The sequence below is a fragment of the Varroa destructor genome, unplaced genomic scaffold, assembly GCF_002443255.2.
Source record: "Varroa destructor unplaced genomic scaffold, Vdes_3.0 BEIS01000006.1, whole genome shotgun sequence".
In the NCBI taxonomy this organism is placed as follows: Eukaryota; Metazoa; Arthropoda; class Arachnida; order Mesostigmata; family Varroidae; genus Varroa; species Varroa destructor.
The window spans coordinates 27505350-27528557 of record NW_019211459.1 but is presented as its reverse complement, the minus strand read 5'-3'; the positions used below and the strand labels follow the sequence as shown (position 1 = coordinate 27528557).

Below are 23208 nucleotides of genomic sequence, written 5' to 3'. Positions count from 1 at the left end.
ACCGAATACTAAGCTATCAGTCATTCATCATTTGCTGTCGATTTGTCGCTGGCTCAGAGCCGCGCCCGGTTGGATCGGAAAAGTCAACCCGCCACCGAGTCGCGTAAGCCGCAGTTTTGGCGGGTTAGCTGTTAAACCCTGCCGTAACAGACTACGTTGTGAGTGTCATCGAGTTGTATGGTGTCGCTTATTTTCGCCATCGTCTTATACTTTGTATCGGGGCTCGAGCGTATTCATGCGAGCCATAAGCTGTTAAGGGCTAGTCAGTCCGACCGGCTGTTAGTCTTGTGTGTCTGCACGTCACAACTGGCGGCGCCCCCCGCACCGCTGTCGCGTTCGGCGCGCTCAAAAGTTGCGCTGCTATTCATTTACAGCCAAGTCGCCAGCCAGCCGCCTGTCCGTTTCTCGCCGCCATCGCTATTAGTGGCGCTCTGCTCACTCACCCACTCGTTCGACTGTGGCGCCGGGTCCATTCACTGAATGCACCTCCCTCTGCCGTAGCCGGCTGCTGTAAGGCTGAACGTCTGCTCCCTGTCCGATGTGTGTCTTCGCTGTCGTTTAGGTCTCGGCCTGTAGCGTGTGTAGCTGGCTGATGAGCCGTCTCGTAGCCGGTTCTCGTTGCTGCTATTGCCGACCTGCAGAAGGGAAGGAAAACAGCTGCAGCAGCGACACACACAGATCGACAATACCGGCCGGAGCAGTCGCGTGCCGCCGACTAACTCTGCTGCATTGGCTCGTTGACTGACTGGTCGGCTGGTTGACTGGAACTGAGCCGTTGTGCGGAACGCTGCCTGCTCGCTCGTTTGCCCGGTGGCTAGCTCATTGACTCGAGAGCTACTAGCTGTTGCGCATGCTCATACTTGAAAGCGTCACTTAGTGCAACAATTATAACTGCTCGCACAACTAGTACTGCGATAACTAGTATCATTATCGACACGGCCACAGTAACGGCGACGGCAGCAGCAGTAGTCCCCCACTTTTATTTCTTCTCCCGGTCGTCGATACTGCAGCTGCCATTGCTACCTCTGATCGTGGTCGTCGTGCCGTCCTTCATTGCCACACCACTAGCATCAAGTAGCAGTAACGCTTATTGTCAATCTCCAGCGGTCAACGGCTGGTACTATTATTGTTGTTGTCATTGATGCTGCAATTGTTGCTGCCGTCGTCAGAGTAAGAGCAATAGAAGCTGCGGAGGAGTGAGTGATCAAAGCCAAAGTGAAGTACGAGTCTCTAACATACTTTATTAGAACTTCTGCTACGACGAAGTCGTGTGTATCAAATAGAAAGCCAGTGGCGGTTGTAATAGAGCAAAAAAATAACTTGGCCAAACTAGAACACCCTCTCAGCTGCGACTGTACTGACCGTTTTGTTCGTTTTACTTTCGCTGTGACTGCGGGTGTCCCAACGATTTCAAAATTTCGCCAATGACCTCCAGTTGCAGACGGCCACAAAGAAAACAGGAAAGAGAAGTTCTTAAAGTGTGCATTCGACAACTGTTGTTACCGTAAGAAGAGTGTCGCTATTGACTAACAACAAGGTTTCGTCAACGTCTTGTCGGCACAGAGAAACGCACGCTGTCCATTAAAACCTTTCTCCCCGGGTCCTATAGCAGCAGCAGCAGCAGCAGCAGCGATAGCGGCTACCTCTGTGCCCCCTTAGGGTCCGTGGCTTATGACGACCCGACGGGGCGTGGTGCCGCCGGCTTACTTCAGATCAGTTCGTCATATAGCAAACACAAATCCGGAACAATTACGTGTCTCGCCGACATACCAAACAAAAAATAACTGTGTACGAGTTAGATTTGTAGCAGTTACCGGGGTGCCGCGTGCCCATGATTTACTACGAGTGCCGTACAACCACAGCATACTAAAGGCTCCAGGTTTGATAGCAACAGCTACAGTAGCTCTGCTGTGTCCGTGCGTGTAGTGAGCGTGTTACCTTTGCCATATTTGTGTCTCTGTGCTCTATCTTTTTGTCTGTATTTTTACCTATAGCTTCACAAATAACACCGGCGGCGGCAAACTTAGATTTCGGTGCTGTATTCAGCAGAGCACGTTGTAGCTAACTTGACGGCGTCCGCGAAGGGCGGGTTCGGCTCCTCGTGCTAGCCTATAGTCGGAAGAACATTACCAATAGAAATTATAATAAAGCAGCAGCGAGTGCATAGCTGTTCTTTCCTATTGTCATCTCTTAGTAACGTCGCAGAAAGCGTGGAAGTGATTCGGTGCTTGGACAGATCCAGGTCGAATTAGGTTCAGAGAGATGGCAGACGAGTTAGCTATCCCCCAGCGGGGCGGGATCTCATCGCCTCATTGCGGCCTTAGCGGCAACGGAAACACTACAACTTCGGGTGCCACTTGTACGACGTCACTTAGCGTAGAAAGCGTACGGAAGTTGTTGGCTCCATTCATTGGCTTTGCGTGTACTGACGCTAGCAGTAATGGCGACAGCAACAACCCACAGCAACCGATTTGCCATCATAGCGACCCAGAATTATTCGCAGTCCCGCTCCGCCAAATGCCGGTCAGTCGTAGGGAGGTGCCCAAATATTTACTTCGAGGGGAAGTGATGGACTGGATCGTGCAACATGTCGATGATGCGTGAGTATACACAATCATTCAATGCGTAAAAGAGTGTAAATAGAGGCTTTGAAAATTAGTCGAATGGCAAATTTTCCAGAGATTGCAATTGGGACCTTTCCAGTACTGAAAGTGCATTTTTATACAGTGATAAGAGACAGGTGGTGGCCCTTGGGATTTTCGTATTTCAATGATCAGATGATTCTAGCAATCAGCAAATGACTAACAAATAATAACGAGTGCGATGCGTAATGTGACGTTTTTTGTTTATTGTGCTTCAATGATGAGCGGCGGCAAAGCGCTCGACGCAGTTTTTATTCTCTTAATAACTAAAGAGCGATATATACAGTGCAACGAACATTATTCTATGAACTATTGTGTATCAGACCAGCAATTGTTGTTACAATTAGAGCCATATTAGCTGAGTGTTGCGTTTTTATTCATACAGTGCTGTTTATAAGCAGTAACCAGTATTCGAATGCAGCGGCCGAGCTAACGACTCGGTCAGTGAAATGAGCATGGCCATACGCTTGCTGTCGCGCCAACTAGTCCTGCCGTGGCTACGTGAACGATATTTCTGTGTTGTTCATTGTTGTTGCTATCGATCATGACGCTGCATCATGCTGGCGACGAGGGCGATGTTTTTATTGCTAACGCTGATGGGCTCATTTAGGACGGTATGCACGTTTGTATGTATAAATTACACCCGTTGCGGGGCACACATTCTTGCACAACAGCATCAGCCAAAACGAACAATAAAAAGATGAGAGAATGCTTCGTATCTGATAGTTTTGCCGCGAACAAATCGGCTATAGGTTGTACCGATAATGTGATAGGATTTAACGGCGTCCTAGTATTTATATGGTTGGCCAACAGGAACTATACGCGACAGTGGTTAAAGCGTCCTCTCGATAAGAGAGTGTAGTTATTCACACGTTCCAATAAAGGAGAACACCCCACCCGACCGCGCTTCCACTCCTCAGCCACCAGCTGATTCCGTACGCCATTCGGCGGCGGCGGTGGTAGTAGTAGGACATACGCGTGTGTATGCATTAAGCGACGGGGAAAGACAAAACGTGTGAGAGCGAGAATGGACAAGAGAAGGCCACGGAGAAATGGCCTTTCTCGCCTGTTCCTCCAATGACTACCTGGCTAGCCAGGTGCCGGTTGGTTGTACACGGCAAAATTAAAACCAGGAGCAGACGGAACTGTCCCAAGCGTGCGATTGTTTCTATTGATTTTCATACGTGCGAGTATAATAGGCACGTTCGGGTCGCCGCTGTATGCTACCATCCGTCAGAATTTATCAACACTAACCATCGATTGGTATCTCAATCAACTGGCTAAAGTAATCAGTTTAGCATATAGCAGTCAATAAAAAAAAACAAGTTCTAATTAAGGAAAGCATTATTGCGTTGTTTCGATGACTTGCAAAACATTTTAAACTTTGTGTAAAAATTGTCATTAGCAATAACTATATATTTTGGGTTTGTTGTATCTGTTATTGTTCGAATGCAGGAAAGTCCCTTAGGTAGTTCAGCTATCCGTCTAAAATTGTCTGTGACCTTTTGCCAAACTTTGCATTATGACCTGTTACCCAAATCTGCTGCTTTAGGGGTGCCTACATACTACACTCATCCTGTATCTACTGTGTGGCGTGACGCGTTGTCGACAGGATCGAACGGTCTACCATTGCTACTTATTTGTAACGCAGAAAATACGTAGATCCATCGATAGACATACGAGATGGATCATGATTTTTGACTACGTAGTATATTTGTTATACAGACACATGCCCTTTAAACATCGTCAGAAACTTCATCTGTCAGTCGATTTGCTAACGCTTCAAAGCTCGGTATCCCTGTGTATTTAGTTGGACTAGATGAACCAAGCATGACTCAGCAATATGACATAACACTATATTACTGGTAAAAAAAATCGTTGATTCTTTTAGCATCCTTTGCTACTATTCCCTGGTTGGTACAAAACGTATTTGAGCCGTAAAGTAAATATTAAAGTTAAGTAAAATGCTGTCATTTAATATTTGTTATGCGCGACTTTAATTTCAACTTGTGTTACACGTAATGAGGACGACCCAGAACTAATATTCGGTGAGCCAATAAATCTCTCGTGTTCATGGTTGATGATGACTCACGTTGGGAATGTAACAGCATCTTGGGTAATGAGTCGTTCACGACCAGCCAGCCTATTATCATTTTTTAGTTTCTGATTCTGATACAACATTCATTTAATGATGATCTTCGCCGTGTCGATGACGATGCGCAGGCGGCGAGATATGCTAACAGTTGTACGTGCCAGTTAGACGGAATGAAACATAGTTTAAATCACACTACGTTTTTTACCTAGAGGTTACAATGTTAAGGATAAATTCAGTGTTATACCCAGTCAGATGAAAATACTATAACTAAACCAGTTTATGCCGTCAGCAATGTCGCCGGGTTGAATTTGAAATTGGCTAGTGGTACCGTGCTATGGATACATATACTCCACGCCTTAATCGCGAGAGTAAAAATAATTTTATTCTCAATACAGGATCTTTTGAAATTGACTCTCAGTGATCAGTCTTAGCAAGTCTGAAACGTACAACAGACACACACACACCTATCAGGCATGGCTTTTATGCCCAGTGGCGTTGAAGCTTTCGCGTAAATATGGTCGAATTAATTAACTTTCCTTAAAAAAGCCAGCAACCTCAAAGAATTTCAGAGTCTCATAGTCTATTTGAGAGCGCCACGACACAGCAATGGCGACCATGATATGCTGTTGAAGGTAATTGATAACGGTAGGTGAGCGATTTGTTGACCTGTCGTACACCGAATTTGCGAATGCAAAATGTGGGCGAGGAGAAGAGGGAAGAGGGTACTGGTACACAGCACGGAGCAGTAAAGTAATAAGGTAACCGCCGTCAAAACAGTCTTCCGTATGCTGAATCTTTCTAGAAGTTGAAGATGACGGACATACATATACTACAGCTTTACCCCGAAGTTGTTTTTGTCGAGGAATTGATGATTTACGTATCTACAGGACGACGTACCAAATCCAATGATTTAAAATATTTCGTTCTGATTTACGGCATTTGTTCTAGGCATACGGAGTGTTCAACCATTTATCTGTGTTACAGCTGGTTTGAGAATTTCGCAAGTATAAAATGTTATCACTCTATGACCGATATTTCTGACCGCAGGCCCAATTTCGTCTTAGCAGTTTAATTGTCGCATTCACGGTCGTCGGCATGACGGCTTCAGTAACAAAGGGATCTCGAAATATTGCTACCATTAACTGAAGTGTTATGTAACCCTGCCTTTTAAAGCGGTGTAGTCAAAATCTGCAATGCCATTGTACATCTTTATCAGCATACGTGACTGTTTCATTGAATGAAATATTGTTGTGAAGTGTCTGTATGTAGTTGTTGAAATGAAGTTTCAAATGCTTTTCGTGTGTTCTTCAGCTCGGGGCAAATCTGTTACGCATATTTAGCAAAAGACGTCCACGCCAACTTACCTCTTGCTGATGAAGTCGGCATTTCACGGACAGCGGATTCGTAACTTCAAAATGTTCCCAACGTCGGTTCAAACGTCTTCTGCTGAGTCGGAGAAATGACACAACTCTGTCTTGTGGCACACGTCACGCGCACATGTGGCGTGTGCTGGTGGCTTATTTAGTAAGTCGTGGCAAACCTCGATAACTAAGTTCTAGCAAATAGCATGCAAAAACCCAGTAAGAACATCGCTACCCTTGATTTGAACTCTGAACAAAAGTACTATATAGCTGAAAGAGATCGATCTGGGAATTATGCTGATTGACCATTGTTTACTGAACAGAGGCTTACCTCGGCAACTATTCTGCAGTCCTAGCTGCTAGAAGAGTTTCTAAAATAATAGGTCCAAATGAATGGCCGGTCCGACACTGACTGGTGAATTGGGTAAAGTGTGATTGACAGAGTGCATGCCTAGCTTCCTACAACTAGTTTTCGTATTGCGTTATAATGTGTGAGTGCTACTATAACTCGAAAATTTCGTTCATTAAGTCAAAATTGCTTTTGATATGCGAAGCTTTGTTCGTTTAACTTACGTAGGAAAAATTACTTTTTGTGTGAAGACTCTACAAGAGCCGCTTTGGTTCGGCTTATACTAAGTGTTATAAGCAGTTAACGTCATAAACAGCTTTTTTTATTGGCTCTTTCTGCGTCTTTTTTTTTTTAGTTTGTGAGTTTTCCTTTGGGCAGCTGCCGTCCAGGTGTTGTTTTCGTCTGTTGGTTTTTATGCTGCTGCCAGGGCTATGTTGTTTGCCTGCGTAGTTACTGACTGGGTTACTTGACTTGGTCGCTTTCGATATGAAGGAAAAGCGAAATTGAAGATCAGCCTGATGGTGCGGGATAGCGAGTGATAAAGTATATACTATTATGTCGTCAACGCGCTCTTGGTATAGTTGCCGCGTTGATCGTTCTAGTCGTATCTGTTCGTGTCTGTTTAGACCGCGATCGAGTTCTCTGCGTTTACCAACGTGTACTGTTCGATTCCATACATGCGAGCTAGATCAGTTCCAGGAGGGATCGCTATATTCTAGCGATGGCAGGCAGCCATTGTCGGCTTCTTTTCTTTCGTCGTCTTGCTCTACCCCCTCTTCGCAATGACGACGATGGTTACGGCGTCGACGAGTGCAGCCGCGCCATCAGGGCAGCCATCTTTGTCGGCGACAGCAAAAACTTGGCAGCAGCTCTTCCTAACTCCTTTTTTCCAGGGGTGGCAGTTGCTATAGTTGGCATAGTCATTGCCAAGGCAAGCAAATAACATCGGTCCGAGCGAGCGACAACAGCAACGCTCATTTTTGTCGTCCTGATCTTCTGCTTTTGTCCTCCGACTCGTTCACTTTCGGCGAGTGAGTAGTTGACTAGCGAAGCGACTGTTCTTCCGCTGCCGGTGTTCCCTTCTGTTGTCGTTGTTGCTTCGGTGCTAGTCTTTTTCCATAGATGGTACTACAGCTGCAGCAGCTGCTGCTGGGAGCCAGAATGCTGATGTCGACCGCCGTGGCTTAAATGATGATTGTGATTCTGCTGCTGTGGACGCACTCGCTGACGTAGCCGTCCGTCTGTCGGGTCGCCTAAGCCGGCTGTGCTACTGTTATTGTCTGTCGGTTAGCGGTGGATCTGTCTATCTGTTTGTTAGCTTCATACAACGTTTATTACTTTGTCTATTTGGCTTTGCTGTGCTACAGTAGCTACCGAGTGACAGGCTCCTTTCTCTACGGCCACGTTGCCGATAGCATCACTACAATATCAGCTTGACTTGAAGGTACAGAAACCCCTTCCACAGTGCTAGCTATAAAAATAATTACTGTTGTAGCTTCGACGGTAATGCTTCTTATTCTGCTAGCCGCTGCTACTACATAGCCAATGTTAAGCTGATTTTTAGGTGGCCAGATATTAAATCGTAAATTGACGCAATGCGCAACCCCCACGAATTAATTAGAACGAGGAGCGTTAAGTAGAAATTTATTTATTTCACAATACGTCTACGTCGTCCAGCATATTTGGCGATAAAGCGCCAAGCGGCCTCGTTTTTTCATACGGCATGACATGTTCATCTATATGCGTTTTTGTTTGTTTTTCGTAGCGAATAAAGCATTTGTTGTCCGCGTCGTGTTTTTTTTTTTTTAGTTTTCTTGGGCCTGATGGACGATGGAAAGGTATAGAGTTGTTTGCAATTAGGAGAGTATATGGTATATTGTTTAGAAAACTGTGAGCTTTATTTGTACCTCGTTGTGTATGATCTGCACTTTTATCGAATCTATTTGCCTGCTTCCGCTTCTGCCTCATGCTTAGTCTTTTTGTTCCAGCACTCAGTGCCAATAGACGACAAAGCACAAAAATAGGCCCTAACAATAAAACTTCGATTATGAGATCATTCATATTACCCTTTTTAATTTAAATGTGCTTTGTGTCGTTTGGATCTATTGATGCGTCCAATTGCCGCGTTGATTCAAGTGGATAATTCAAGTGCAGTAAATCGTTCGACATTCTTTTCTTTAGTTTGAGGTCAGACCATATATTTTGATTTGTGACAACACAATAATAAGTATTTCGTCTTGTTTGAGTTCTCTCCACTGAGAAATAGAATCAAGATTGGATATAATTTCAATAGGCCCAAGCAATTCGACACTTTCCCCACGTTGCAAAAGCTAAAAAATGCGAGCCCAGCGAAAAAAAGGGAAGAATACGCGGTGTGTGAAGGGTAATGAATTTGAGATTTTCGGTTTTTTATTTGTAGAAAAAAGTTGCAATTCTTCTGCTTTCCTGGTTGTTCGCAGACGGTTTCGCCGCTCGGTGCCGTCGCTTCAGCTTCTGCCTAAAGCTGTTGTTGCGACATTATCGTTGACTTCTTCCTACGTTGATGCCCTTCCGGCGGCGTCATCTGCGAGTTTGCAAATGCGCGCTGCCCGTGATGACGTCCGCGATGACAGTAATGGCGCTTGTCAGTGCCGTGGGCTGCATTAGATACCTTCCCGTTTCATCAGTTAAGCTTCGTTTGGTGTAGCAACAGTAACAGCAGTGGGATCGTTGCTATTGCAGGTTGACGGTTGTGGCAACGCCATGGTACCGAAAAGCAGTGCAACGTCTAAAAACGCGCTCTTTGCCAGACCAACCGCTCGCACGCTTTCCTCCTTTCTCTCATGTTTTCAGTTAAAAGTTGGACTCGTAACGACAAACTTCTCCTTGTCTCCCTCCCCTTCGGCTTCTTCAACCGACATGACAGCAACAACACCAGCAGCGGGGCCATCTAGCGTTGATGCTCGGTACTTTCTCGTACTTCTGGGCTAAACTACACTACCCATATACATATATATATATATATATGGGTCTTCATTATTTTGCTAGTGGTGTTAGCGCACTGATCATATCCGATGCACGATCTTGCGTGAGTCAGCTTTAATTAGTATTATCTTGAAGATAATTTTTGTTGTCGATTCAAACAAGACCCTTTGGGAGTGCTACTACGTTTAAGAGCTCGTAAACATTTTTGGCATACCCATCACTGCGGAGCGCCGCTGCCACGTTTACATCTCGCTAGCTTGTATTGTTAATTTCGTCTGCGGCATACGTTTGCAACATACGTCCTACAACATTGCGATTTTTGCAGTGAAATCTACTCACGCAAAGGATACAACAGATCGTATAAATGTGTCAGTCGAGCATTAGAATCTCACCAGCAATGTAAATCACAATTGGAATAATGGAATTCGTATCAAATGAGGGTTTTTGTTTTGTCGGTATATATCCCGCTTACCATGTATCAATATTATTCTTGTATTTTAGGGCAGCACCAAAGTGATTTATTCGCTTGACAGCGCGAGGCAATTCTGGGACGGGGGAATGAAAGCGTGCCAGAATACAAGACTTCTATTTGAAATAATGAGATAGTGAAAAGGTACATGTTTGCTCACAAAGCAGCCGTGGTGGGCTGAATAACAGCTGGAAACTATTTATTCTTAATCGGAACACGTATAAGGGTTGTTGATCGATACGGTGATTTCATCACGTCGCTGATTGGCTGTGCATTATTGGCCGCAATGTTATGCGTGCGTGCGTACGTACGTGCATGCTCGGTAAACTGCTGCAACAAGTTACAATAACAATGTCAAAAAATCGAAACTTCCTAGCTGATGTCAACTTCCATCGTCGTTTTTGTATTAACCATTGCTAAATTTTCCTGCGAACTCCACTGTTATAAACGCTATTAGCCTAGTTATGTGTTTAGAGACTATGTAGAGCAAACTATATGTATATTAATCAACGTATTTGCTAGTCGGTGTTTTTAAACCTAGCTATTGAATCGTCAAGCAGAGCTTTAAGTGAAGAACATCCTCATAACAGGGGTATACTATTTGAGCTTAGGCAGGTTTCACATAGAGTAGAAGATGACTCATTGTGACGGTACTCTGATGCCGCTTATTCGCCGGAAAGGGCACGACTAGCCAGGTTTTCGTAATCGATTGATTACCACCATAGTTTCAACGGTAAACGAAAGTGCGCTCGTCAACGACCAGAACAGACTCTCCTGGGTAAAGGCTATCTATCCGCGATGAAAATACTACATGAAACCATCGCCCGCGGTTGGCTAGCAGGAGTCATATTTTGGACGCAGGCAACTTGATCATGACAAAAGAAAAATGCCTAGAACTACAAGCGAATCTCTATCTGTAACAGGTCTACTACTCTGTTCGGAACTGACTATACAGCACATGCCTGAATAACTTTCGAGCTTCGTGCTAACCGATCCAAATAAGTTTGCTAAACATATCTAAATTAGGAACAAATATTGCAGTGAGCTGCTGGTTACAGTTAGCACGCGTGTCATCGAAACGTAATATTGAAGTCAATATCGTAACCTGCATGCTTCTCATAATCTATAGGCCACTTTCAATTGAAAGTGGTGGATAACCGCGTCGAACATATTCTTACTTAGACCGATGTGCTTAATACAGTGCAATGAAAGATATGCTCATAGGTAGAATGTTTTAGTCGATTTGAAGAGCTTGCATTTAGATTGCCTCCAAGTTCGCTGAGGCAGAAATTTTTCACCAGCAACAGACGGTAATAGCAACGTCTACCCCGTATGATGAGGATGAAATTTTTCCACCGACCGGTGCCATTCGGAAGATGGAATAACGATCGAAAAGAACAAATTCGGATTAGAATACAGTTTAACGGAAGTTGTCAAGCTACTGCTGCTGCGTGGCTCGAAAACGCGACGTCGCTCTTGTCGGTTGTCTGTTACCGGTGAAATGCTGCTGCTGTTGTTATTATTATTACTTGTGATTGGTTGACTGTGAGCCTTGAGTGACCAAGCGGTCAACTGTCCGTCCGCAAGTTCGGCCAGCGTCGCTTGATTCTATCAGTATGCGAATGATTGATGGGACAATCAGCATTCAGCTCTGTTGCCGCTTGGCTAAGTCACTAACTCGAGTCAAAACGGAGAAAACGGCTGGACTCAAAGGAAATGTGTGCGACTAACGACGACTGGCAGTGGATCGTCGCGACGACGACGACAGAAGCCGGCAACGATTTAAGCTTTCATAGCGCGGGCTTGTTCCCTCACTATCTCTTGTCTCGGATGTGAAGCTTTCATATCTACGCATCATCTACCTGTCATTTCCTCAACGCCCTCTCGTCAAGCGTCGTATGTGCGCTTTACCGCATCGCTTTGTACGAACGCCATTTGCCAGTCGTAATCGTCATTGCTCTCTTTGTCATTGCTGTTGCTATGCGCAGCTTTCCTTTGAAGGTGTTGCAAAACGTGTCGTAGTAACGCAGCCAGACGTTTGGTGCCGCGATGTCTCCTGTTAAATCAACCAGAAAAATAAGAAGCATACGTAATATAAAACCTATCCTTGATCCTGAGTAACACTGCACCACGTTTCACTTTGCGAAGAGCGCATGCCCTGTCGATAATTTCCGAAGCTTCAACAAAAAGAACAAGTTGAAATTTCAAGTCCATCCTTGATCAGAGAGATGGATATGTTCTGTTCGGTTGATGTCAGTGAATAATATCTTATATGCACTTTTCTGACTATATAGCCGTTACACAGTTGTTTCTTAAATGCAACATTGTTAAATACTTTAGTAAGCTTTTTATATACTCTTTTCTATATATATATATATACTAATATGTTGGGTATATATATACTAATATAACATATATAGTTTTGGGGCTTTATTTAATAATGTAAATGGGTCCTAGCTTTACTGTTTACCCAACCAACTCGACCCTGTTATTTAATATATGTATATTTTTGTACCTGTACACAATGTAAATAAAAAAAAAACATTTGCTTGGAATAATCAGCAAGACCCGTTTTAAATAGAAGGTTCAGTACAAACGGAACGTTTTATACTATCTCCGCATTAGAACTACTAAGAACAATTGCCTGACATTTTCCTTAATTGGTGCACATCATTACAGCTTTTTTGAGGGATTCAAATCCTCTCTTATTTTTTTTATTAAGGACTTTTTACTAAAGGTACGCACTTACCCCCTAAAAAGTTATATAGCTGTTCCCTTGAACAGTAATAGCTTTTAGCTGGAAAGGGATATTTCAATTATTGGTCATCATTGGCTACCTAGCATCAAATTCATATATCTCCGATAATAGCAACATCGGACTGATTTTCCTGACATATTAGAGCTGAGATGTGGCAGTAGTAGGTAAGTTAAAATTGATTGTTGAGATGCCTTTATTCAAAATTTAGATAGAACGCTTTATATATATGAGTGAAACTTCTGAAAAAAATTCGTTATATTTAACAAGTTTATTACGATAAAGGCACAAAGCCTGCCCACGCCAATAAAAAAATGTGGGCTTTATGGTCAAAGTACGTTACCTGAAAATCCTACGATGCTTCTGCCGCTTTCATTCAGGAAATTTCGATGTGAAAGATGCTCCTCGTAGTCGTCGATGAAGTACGAAAAAAAAATTGCCGAACTTATGAGTAGCAGTGGTATCGCCAAGAAATTAACTATCCACCATCAAATAGTTTTGAATGATTCGAAGAACGCTAACTGAAAGAACCTCCATGTTTAAGTTTCATACGATTCTATTCAAAAAGAATTTATCCCATCGTACTTCCGTCGGCGGAACCCTATAGACACACCGAAGTCGAGCTATTATTTTTTGAGTAATGAAAAGTGGATCACATACGATAAGAATCGTAAATCAAAAGGAAAAATGACAAAATCTATGGCAAACGCCTGACTGGAGGTGATGCGATGTATTTGTTAAGATGCTTTAAGCTGCTGCCGTCTGGCAAATTGATTGATTTAGATCTTTACGGTCAACAACTACCAGGATTGTAACAGCCCATTGAAAAGTATAGACCGGAAGCAGTGAAAAGAAAAGATGTCACCTATTACCGTGACAATGTCAGGCTACGTACAGCTTTAGCTATCTGGAAAAAACGATTCTTAATGGACCATCAGGCTGTCATCATCTGTCTCAGTCTCTTAAAAGCTCCTTGAATTGTATTCATTTATTTTCATTTACCATAGTTTTTTTCCCGAAAACAACAAAAGCTTTCCGGTAATAGAATTAAGGTGAAAAAGTGGCCGAAAATTATCGATGAAAATAAACGGCATTTCGCGTTTAATAATATTATTATAAACCGTAAAAAATGTTTGCTTCAATTTTGAATGAAAATGATCACTACTTTTTCAAGAAACAAGAATATCAAAGCGTCTCCTTCAGATTTGTTGATTTTTAAAATTAACGTCATAAGTAGGTTACGCTTTTAGAGTATGGAATCAACAGCATCTAAAAAGGATATTAATACTGCGTAATTTGAAATATTATCTATTCCTAAAACTATACGTTTGCGTGTGAATCTTCAGTTAGCAGCGTTCAACTTCAACGTTAACTTGACGTCACTGGGCGTACCTTGAGCGTTGATTCAAGCCAATATATATATATAATTTAGAAATAATTATTCGTATATGTAGCCAGTATTGTTTTTAGTAAAGCTATGACTAGTATAATGATTGAATTCTAAACTCGTATACGTTTTTGTTCTTGTGATGTTGCTTTAACTTAACTGTCGTGCTGTTGCTACCGCTACCGATTGCGAGGAGTCCGGTTAGTACAATGCAAAGAGACCCAGTAGAGAGACCCCAGAGAGTCAGGTTCTAACAGTTGCGTATCGACGACGTACTTCAATGGCAGCTATGCTTCCTGTGTCTAGTAACATCCTACCATCCACTACAGTAATAATACGCCATTTCTTATGTTGTATCATTTGACGTATTGCGATCGCGTAGAAACCCAGACTATTTAGCTATTTGGTTAGTGTAACATAAGGGGGTACATCGAAAAAAAAAAACTGGGAAAGAACCAGTTGAAATGGGGAACTTCAGCAGTTGAAACCGAAAACGTCGATCTAGGATTGTACGCGTACAGGTATATTCCATCCTTGAAGCTTGATTGAAATCGCATTTCATTTTAGGGTAGGCCATTTTGAAAAGCTTGAGAGGTAGGTAGGTACCTGTACCTTCATTCCAAAACGGGTTACGCCTGCTTTTAAATTTGTAGCTCTAGATTCGGTATTCCAAATCACGCATCGCACCAACGTATGACTCACACTATTCCGCTCGTTTTTTTCTATTAAGCTATAATTTAGTGAACAACCTTCACAAACAGGGTTTTTATGACTTACTTTCATCTACTATGGAGTACGGCGACTTGTTTGAGAGCGGGAACACGTATCCTATCTAACTACGAAAAATGTAAAAGATAAAATGGCATTATCATATACAAGACAAGCAAAGTGTCACGCTGAATTAGCGTCTGATTCAGACCCGTGCGAAACCTTGCCAGAATTATAGGCTAAAACGACTTGAACTACGTGTGGTCGATTTGCTGTTTTCCCCCAAGGCTAACTCTTAGTTTACATGATAGTGACTAAGACGTACTGGCAATGGTCGCACTAGCACAAAACGTCAACAGGAACCTAGCATTACTTATAAAACATTAGAATAATGTAATCTTGACAAAAGTAATGTTAGTAAGGATTTGTCAATAAGAAGGTGCACGTTGCCGATACTACTTTAGAACTGAGCTACACGCATGGCAAAGCTGTCATATATATCTCGGAGACCAATCAAGTAAATAAGTTCCGTAGCGGTAATAGCTAGCCTTTCTATGCTATGCGTGTAAGTAACGCTCATTAAATCCACGCCCTGCAAAACCAGTCGAGGCGCTAGAAATCTTGCTCCAAGGCAAAAGCATCTAAAATTCCAATAATTGGTAAGCGTTTTGAAGCCTGCTTGAAGTAGATCATTCAATTGGTAAGTTTCCAGTATATTGTTTGTTTGCTCAGAATTTTAGTTACGGTGGTCTGAGCAGCAGCAGTCAGCCCACCAAAAATAGATGCGAGTAATGCTGACGACCGTTCATTCTTCTGCAACTAGGTCATACGTGATTTCCGTATTGATGCGCGCATCGTTTAATACTGGATCAGTTCCTTCTCCGCAATTTTCTTCGTGCTGCCTTTAAACTCTCCAAAGTAAAACGCAGTCAAGCATGCTCATCCTTGCCTGTGGCTATCGCATCTAGTAATTACGATCATGTCGTCGTCTTTGTAAACAGAAGTCTCACTCGCTCGCTTGTGATACCGACTGGAAACAAATTCATCTAAGGAAAGGCTCAATTAACGATTGCTACTTAGGTTCGAGGCTGTACCTTTACGTTATGCGTAACGTGTGTATATGGACTATAGTTGATGCCGTGTCGTTTGCATGAATATTTTGTATGTGTCACGTTAGCTAGGGTGGCACAAATGAACCGTTTTTCCAATCGAAAATTTCTAAATTGTTTAACTACTTCTAGCTGTATGTGGATGAACGGCAAACCCAGTCCCTCGGAGACGACAGGAAGGGTGTTTGTAAAACGCAACGCTGTTTTTCAATAATTCAGCCTAAGAAATGCGTTATTTTTTTATGGGGAAAACGAACATAACGTAGTACAGCTCTTTCCCTGAATAAAGTGAAGACTGTAAGGGTCGAATGGCTTTGAACTTTAGTATAGAATATGACTGAATGGGAGTCTGTTTAACGATGAGACAGTAATATCGCTGTCTGTTTTGACCATCTGTGCTTTTGCTAATATAATTTTTGGGTCGCTTTACACGACTACCTAGCCAGTTCTACCGTTACCGCTGTTCAAATAATCGTAGTGAGGGACGTCGTCATGATAGATGGCGTTTAACCGATGTTGGTCGAGGAGCTACTCAGCGAAGTACAGTGAAGAAACGGATTGAGGAGCGCCCGTAGGGTTGTTGCATGGAAACATTTTCTATAATTCTACCAAATGAGTAGCCAGCGTTCGGATCTAGACCGACCCGACCAACAACGAGGGCCTGGATCTTGGCTAGATCTTACAATTGTGATCAGATCCATTCATATGGTAGTGAATTGTTTATTATATCGGGAAATTATCTCACCAGCCGTATTCAGATCATAAATACGCTTCACGAGCCAATTTTTGTGCAGTAAAGAACTTGTTTATGTAGTGTGTGCTTTTTATGTGCTGTCAGTAATGTTACTACCTAGAGGTGAACTCAGCACGGTACTCTTATATAGTTTAGCTTAAGTAGGTTTTATCAAGAAACGTTTGAACTTCGAAAATGTCGTCTCAGGTGTTGGCGCTATATAGAAAATAAAAAATGACGAGAAAAATCTGACTGCAGACTCAACTACGTGATACACATGAAGATTTTGTTTCTCACTTAAGTGTCGGTGTACTTCACTTCAACTTAAGTACCGTAGTAGTGCCATACTATGAGCGTGTGGTTATCAATTAGATAAAACAAAAATCCTTAAAGAAGAAAATCTTACACAATCTTTTCTGGCGCAACTGTTTGAAAATAAACACAAGTCCTAATAGAAAGTTTCACCTGTATTGACAATAAGGAAAAGAAGTGATTAGAAAGAGATACGTGGACTGATTATTATTACTTCCGCGAGCATAACTGTCTATTAATTATGATATTGGTAACGAGAGTTAGCTTGTGGGCCCGACCGTGTCTCGTCTGTCATATGTCTCATGTTTGTACATTTCAACATTTTTTTCGCTCTACGCTACACTGGGTTTGCCTGCTGAACGACATATTTCTATGTGGTGGTCTAGGCCCGAATTGGAGCAGAGGGACATGTCTAACGCCGGTGCGGGAAGTGGAGCTCGAAATATTATTCTATATTTAGGTACAGTTTGGCATTCGATACTCTATCGGTGTGTACATTTGTGGTGACCATTATGTTTGTCAAAGGTGATAAGACATTCAAACAGTAAAAAGAAAAATGAAAATGAAGTTGCCCCCGACGTTGTCTGCCTTTTTATTGTGCAACTCAATTTCAAGCATAGGAACGAACATATATGCAATTTCGCTTACCTCATACGGAGTACCAACAATGACTCTTCCAACACAAACCTAAATATGAAAAAAAAGGCTAGACCATTTGATCACAACAACAAAGTGTACCTATCGAAGCCCAGATCCGGCAACTTTGTCATAGATTCGGACGAAGGATCGGTCAAGAAACGCTAAAATCGAAAGCGGACCCTATATACAGGCAGAAACACCAGCGCTAACCCTTTTGGCGTACTAAGAATAGTAATTATCAACATAAATATTCTGTTAACGGTATCTGCTTTGGTCGATTTAGAGATGAATTTGTTTTCGCACAGTTGAGCATCCCTGCAGGGTATTATTTTGTGAAGGAAACACGGAAAGGAAGACATCGACGTATAGTAAATATATACAGCCCTTACCGGTTGTAGAATAAAGTGACGTTGTACCGTATATTACTGAAAACCAGTTATAGACAAAATCAGCAGGTAACCTTGGCAACCTATGCATAAAATGTCTCACGTGAACACCCAGGGTTCTTATGCTGCCTTGAAAAAATAGAAAACGAAAATTAGGAATTAAACGTACGCTTTGAAATAATACAGATTCGCCTCAAACCAAATTCAAAATATGTTGCCAATGTAAACAGACGCATATTGGCTCCACATTCAGTTGGCTTAAACCGTAGCTATTCGCTAAGGTGGAAGGTGAAGTTCCACAGGGTCAGGGGTGGGAGGGCAAAGAAATGGGAGTAATATCCCAGCCCCAAGTGGAGAGGTAGCCTTAAATATAGTAAGTGCCGACGGCATCGTTGTAGCAGCTAAAAACTATTTCGTCTGCTAATTGCCGCTGGTCGATGCCAGACGAGCGACAATCCACATGGGTCACAGACTTAACGCCAGCGGTCTTTTCGAAATGTCGTCATCACCATTTTTATTGCAGGGTCGTTACTCAATTCAACTTGTTAACCTTGATAGTATAGGGTTCTTTGTTACTTTATCGATAATCGTTTCACTGATGCGTATACTATATCTGAGGTTCAACTCTTGAACATTGGGTTTACTTTACAGCTTCTTTTTACTATATTATGTAGATCTCTCCGGCAGATATCCTTGCTAGAAGCTCAAAATTGGCCAATGTGTTATTTTACGATGCAGTTGGCCTTTCGGCGGATCACTTACATATTGTTTTACTAAGCAAATATGAATTACATATTATATAGTACTGTCGAGTGGAAATCGGATCTCAATGTGTTAGGTAATTTTATTCATCTTCGAATTACTCCAGCAGCTCCTTAGGACGACCTGGACTCCTTTCTTGGTCTGTCTTTTATTGTGTACAAAATATGCGAAATATATTTATATATACTACCTCAGTTTAATAGCTATATTAAATTTATCATTTATAGGTATTCACTACAGATTTAATTTTAAGGAACTTAATCCCTAACCATCATTTGATCGTCTATAATATATGATGATAGTCATAATAACTTTACCTTTTGCCATACATAACTTGCCTTACATAACTTTAACTTTTGCCAAAGATAGAAGCTTGATGCGCTAATAAATCACAGCATATGTAGTATATAGGTGCTATCTACGTTTAGATCATGAAACTGATGTTGACCTTTTCTCTCAGTAGCACAATAAGCGTTGCTCGATCAAGCGGTATCTTCTAGCGAGTAACCTAAGCTCACGATTTGTTCTTGAACGGAAAGACTTGTTTTATGAAGAGAAAAGAAGAGTCAGCAGACCTCTAGTTGATTTACCAGCAAAGCGGTTTTGTACTATGTATTGCACAGTTTGTTTGTTTGCTTAATGTATTCTTATTACCACTATATAATTAGACTTTATAGATGAACAATTTCATGTTTTTATTGCGACATTGCCACTGTTTCACACCTTACCGATCGCAGACAGGAATTTAGTAACTTTCGGTGCCATTACCCCAGATAGCACACTTTAGCACGTAAAGGGCCATTGCAAAACCAAAAAATGTGGTAGAGGAGTAGAAAGACGAGACGGGAGATGGCTGCAAACACGTCTAGCTCTAAACAATAGCCTGGGGCACGTTAGATTAAGCTACTCATTATCTGGTGGCAAAATGCCCCGTGTTAACTTAGGATGGTTACTTGCAAAAACGAGTGCAAAGTACGGGCCCAGCTGCCAACGCTGACTGTCTTCATTGTACTTCACTTAATGCAGTTTCAGGTTTGGAGAAGGCCAGTGAGCTAGCTGTTCTTATGGCAGCAGCGCTCTAGGGCGATGGCGGAAAATGTCCGGCGCCCGCCAGTCTGGCTATAGGCGCCGGTGCTGTGAATGGAGGAAGATCCACAGAGACATGAACATACTCACACAGACACACGCAAGAAAATGGGATTGCTGACAGAAAAAGTCTATGCATGATACTTGGATTCGTGTTCTCAATAAGACTGACCAGTACCAGTGTATGTGAATATAGAAAACCTCCAGACAAAAGATCGTTTTCCTACTAAACAGAAACAAATGACAACGCGCGGTTTCTACCGATGTGGAATCATCCCATGTTGTTGATCTATGTGTCGAACCGCAACTTACGTGTCCGATAAAGAAACAGCTGTAGGAAGGCTCAGTCGGACTCATTATTGCGAGGTCTCGAAGATTTGAAGAAATGTTCATATGAGTCTCTTGAATCCTAGAGGCGACTAAGAACCCAAGGCCACAATTTTGATGTATAAAATAAAATACACCCCGAACCATGCATAGGAACAGCAACCAGCTGGCCTAAAGTGACGTATTTTCAAAGTTGTATTGAAACGAAACCTGTATTCTTCGTACATATGCCAAAAACAAGGTCAGGTCACAGACTTGATAGAAACATTTTTTTTACTGGCTAAATTATGCAGTACTTGTAATTCATTGTTTTATAACTTCACCTGGTTCATTCCATTTCAGGAAATTTCCACACTTTCTGGCATGGAAAATCGCTAGCATATGCGCTGATAACCTTTACAGGGATATTGCTACAGGTTAGTATTATACACTGTTATATGGATAATTGTAACCATGTCTTCTAACGGTAATATATATATGTATTTCTGCATCAACTTTATTCGGGAGTGCTTTTAGTGTTCCAGCTCAGCCTTGCAAGGATCGATGCCAGATCTTTCAAATTTCATGAATCCTTCTCCTTACTTAATTGTTGAAACAGATTTCGTTTGTTCGCTTTTACTAGTAGCAGTCAAATAGTATATATTGATAAATCAATAATAACCTATCCCAAGATATGGGTGAATATGTAGAACTATTGAGTTACTATGTGTCGTCTAGGCTTACTGAGCCTAACGGCGACATCGGACGTAAAATTCAAAACATAAAGGCCTGTTGGGCTAATGAGATTAACTCGAAACATATACTAGCTGTTCTAAAGATGGTTTCATGGGCAAAAAGCAGCAGAATTTTTATCACGATCTACCAGTTTATCTCCATTTACTAGGCTCGTGGAAATCTGGTTTTCTGAAAAGTTTATGGTGGAACTTTTTCACGGCAAAACCTTAGGTTCGGCCCTATCTATACTTGTTCCTCATAGCACTTGGAGCAAAGAGATGCCTATCGATCTCCGTGAATATTCGCTCTTAGTTTGTAAAATTGGTCTGAAAGTACTTCGTTGCTAGAAGTCCAGTGGCGAATCAGCTGTGAGATAGGCAAACCGATTTTGGGTCGTCATGTGTAGTACCAATACTCTTTGACGATAGGAGGCTTTGAGGCGATTCAATTGCTTGAACTTTTTCACTGTAAGATCTTTTTAAGTTACGCATATCCCATACATTGCGATTGAAACTACTTTAAAGTTGAAACGGTTAGTAAGGGACAAGCGATGAGAAGATTTGATCGCCTATGCGGCCGGCACAACTATCCTGCATCTTTTTTCACTACTTCACCAGGTTGGCTTTTACTTATATTAACCATTTTCTGTACTTGAGGCTGCTCCGCTGCATGAAGGGCAAGAGCCTAAACACGTGCGTCATCGCCGCCTGGATGAGCCATAGGAATGTCTGAATGATAACAGACTTGAACTGTATCTCTGACATAATGCAACATAAAAGTTCACGTATTCAGGGTGTTCATCACATTACTCATCTGTAGCTTTGCAGGTAGCCTTCCGTAAGTTTTTGCGAAGCTCTGGTGTTCGATACTAGGTTCCTATTTAGCCTCTTCAATTTTCTTCTTTTGGAAAATTGTTTCTTACTAGAGGCAGATAACAGTGGAAGCAGTGAACTTGTGTAACACAGTAATATTATAAAAAGAAAAGTAGAGGAATATAGGAAGAGGATAAAATACGTCCAACGTACTTAATTTTCTTCACGATTAAATCGAGCCATTATGAGTTCGTTACACAGTACGCATGTGGTTTTATACTGAGCCTATGAACTCAAAGATACTAGACAATACGTGCTTTGTTTACGTTAAATTTGCACAGAAGAAAATGATTTATCTTTATTATCATTTTAATATGAAAACTTACTCTAAGCAGATTTTCATACAGACCTAAGCACGAGATATAGAACGCTAAAGATATTTTCTGTCACTATTCAGTAAAGGTGTTACGAAAAATTTGGTTCGTCTTCTATTTTATTTTGATTTGCGGGCAATTTTCAAAAAATGACCATATATCACTTACCGACTTTATAAAACTTTGTAAGAGGGAAAAATAATTTTCAGCGCGATCCTAGGTAGATGCCTCTTTACAATTTCAATGGCCACAAAATGCTCCGCGACTAATAGAGCTTTTATAACAAATATTTCTCTAATCTTTACGTTTCCGTAATTTCCCACCGAAAAGTGTCAACTATGAACTAGTGAATCTTTCGAAACTTGAATAATTAGAATTGAAGGCATCTTAATATAGAGATACACCGAAACGGTAAATTACCTAGAAGCTATATACATATAGAATATCTGTGACAAACCTGTTTTGATGAAAAATAATTTTTTAAGGATTTAGAAAACCTCTGATAAGTTATGAATTTTTATTGACAGATAGCAGGTGAAACATTAAAAATACTGACAATAAACACAACCTTATTCCGTTTAAGTCTATGCACTGCTTGTTGAGCTAGCTGTACATATAGCTAGATATTTTCGGAACAATTCAGCGTAATTCGGCCAATACTTTTCCTACATGAAAGTGGCCAGCCTTTGTAAGGAAGAAAACTTGGTTTTGAATTCAACCTCGTTCTTTGGACGAGTGCATTTTGAACTAACCGGTTTGAGGAGTTGAGGTGTCTATAATTGCGCTTCTGCAAAAGACTGCAACAGATTCAGGTCAATTCTATTTTTATATATAAAGCTCTTTTTGTATTTTTGTTATGGTACCAACTACCACACATCTTAATTGTGTCTTATATTTGATATCTAGGCAATCATATATATATACATATATATATATATATTTTGCACGCACTGTGTTAATTTCAGGTTCGCAGCAGATTAATGCCTTAAACAACGCAGCCAAACGTGAGCTTGAGAAGGTGTGTCGCGAGGTAGACTCGAATACTGCGCTGCTCGAAGAATGCCTTAGCGGTGTCTCTTACGGCGCCTCTCCGTGCTCTCCCAGCGGAATCTCGGTTAAGGCTCTCCGGAACGTTAGAAGGACCATGGAGGATCGCCACGTCATCGTGCCCGACCTTAATGCCATCACCCCATGCTTGAAGGTTCGGCTCACCTGATGCGCGAA

The 23208-nt window shown here is 41.8% G+C and overlaps 1 protein-coding gene and 1 long non-coding RNA gene across 2 annotated transcripts in view; both read left to right on the top strand.

Annotated features, from left to right (window-relative positions):
* Positions 1 to 451: 451 nt before the first annotated feature.
* LOC111252692 (uncharacterized) overlaps positions 452 to 23208 on the top strand; it is a 43197-nt gene continuing 20440 nt past the window's right edge. The window contains 3 exon segments of the mRNA XM_086993230.1: positions 452 to 2600; positions 20427 to 20500; positions 22950 to 23185. Coding sequence (XP_086849356.1) covers positions 2263 to 2600; positions 20427 to 20500; positions 22950 to 23185 — 648 coding nt within the window. The 5' untranslated portion in view covers positions 452 to 2262.
* On the top strand, positions 2613 to 12441 carry LOC147755054 (uncharacterized). Its single transcript, XR_015330407.1, has 4 exons — positions 2613 to 5737; positions 6049 to 6261; positions 9169 to 9392; positions 9913 to 12441. It is a non-coding gene; the product is annotated as an uncharacterized LOC147755054 (long non-coding RNA).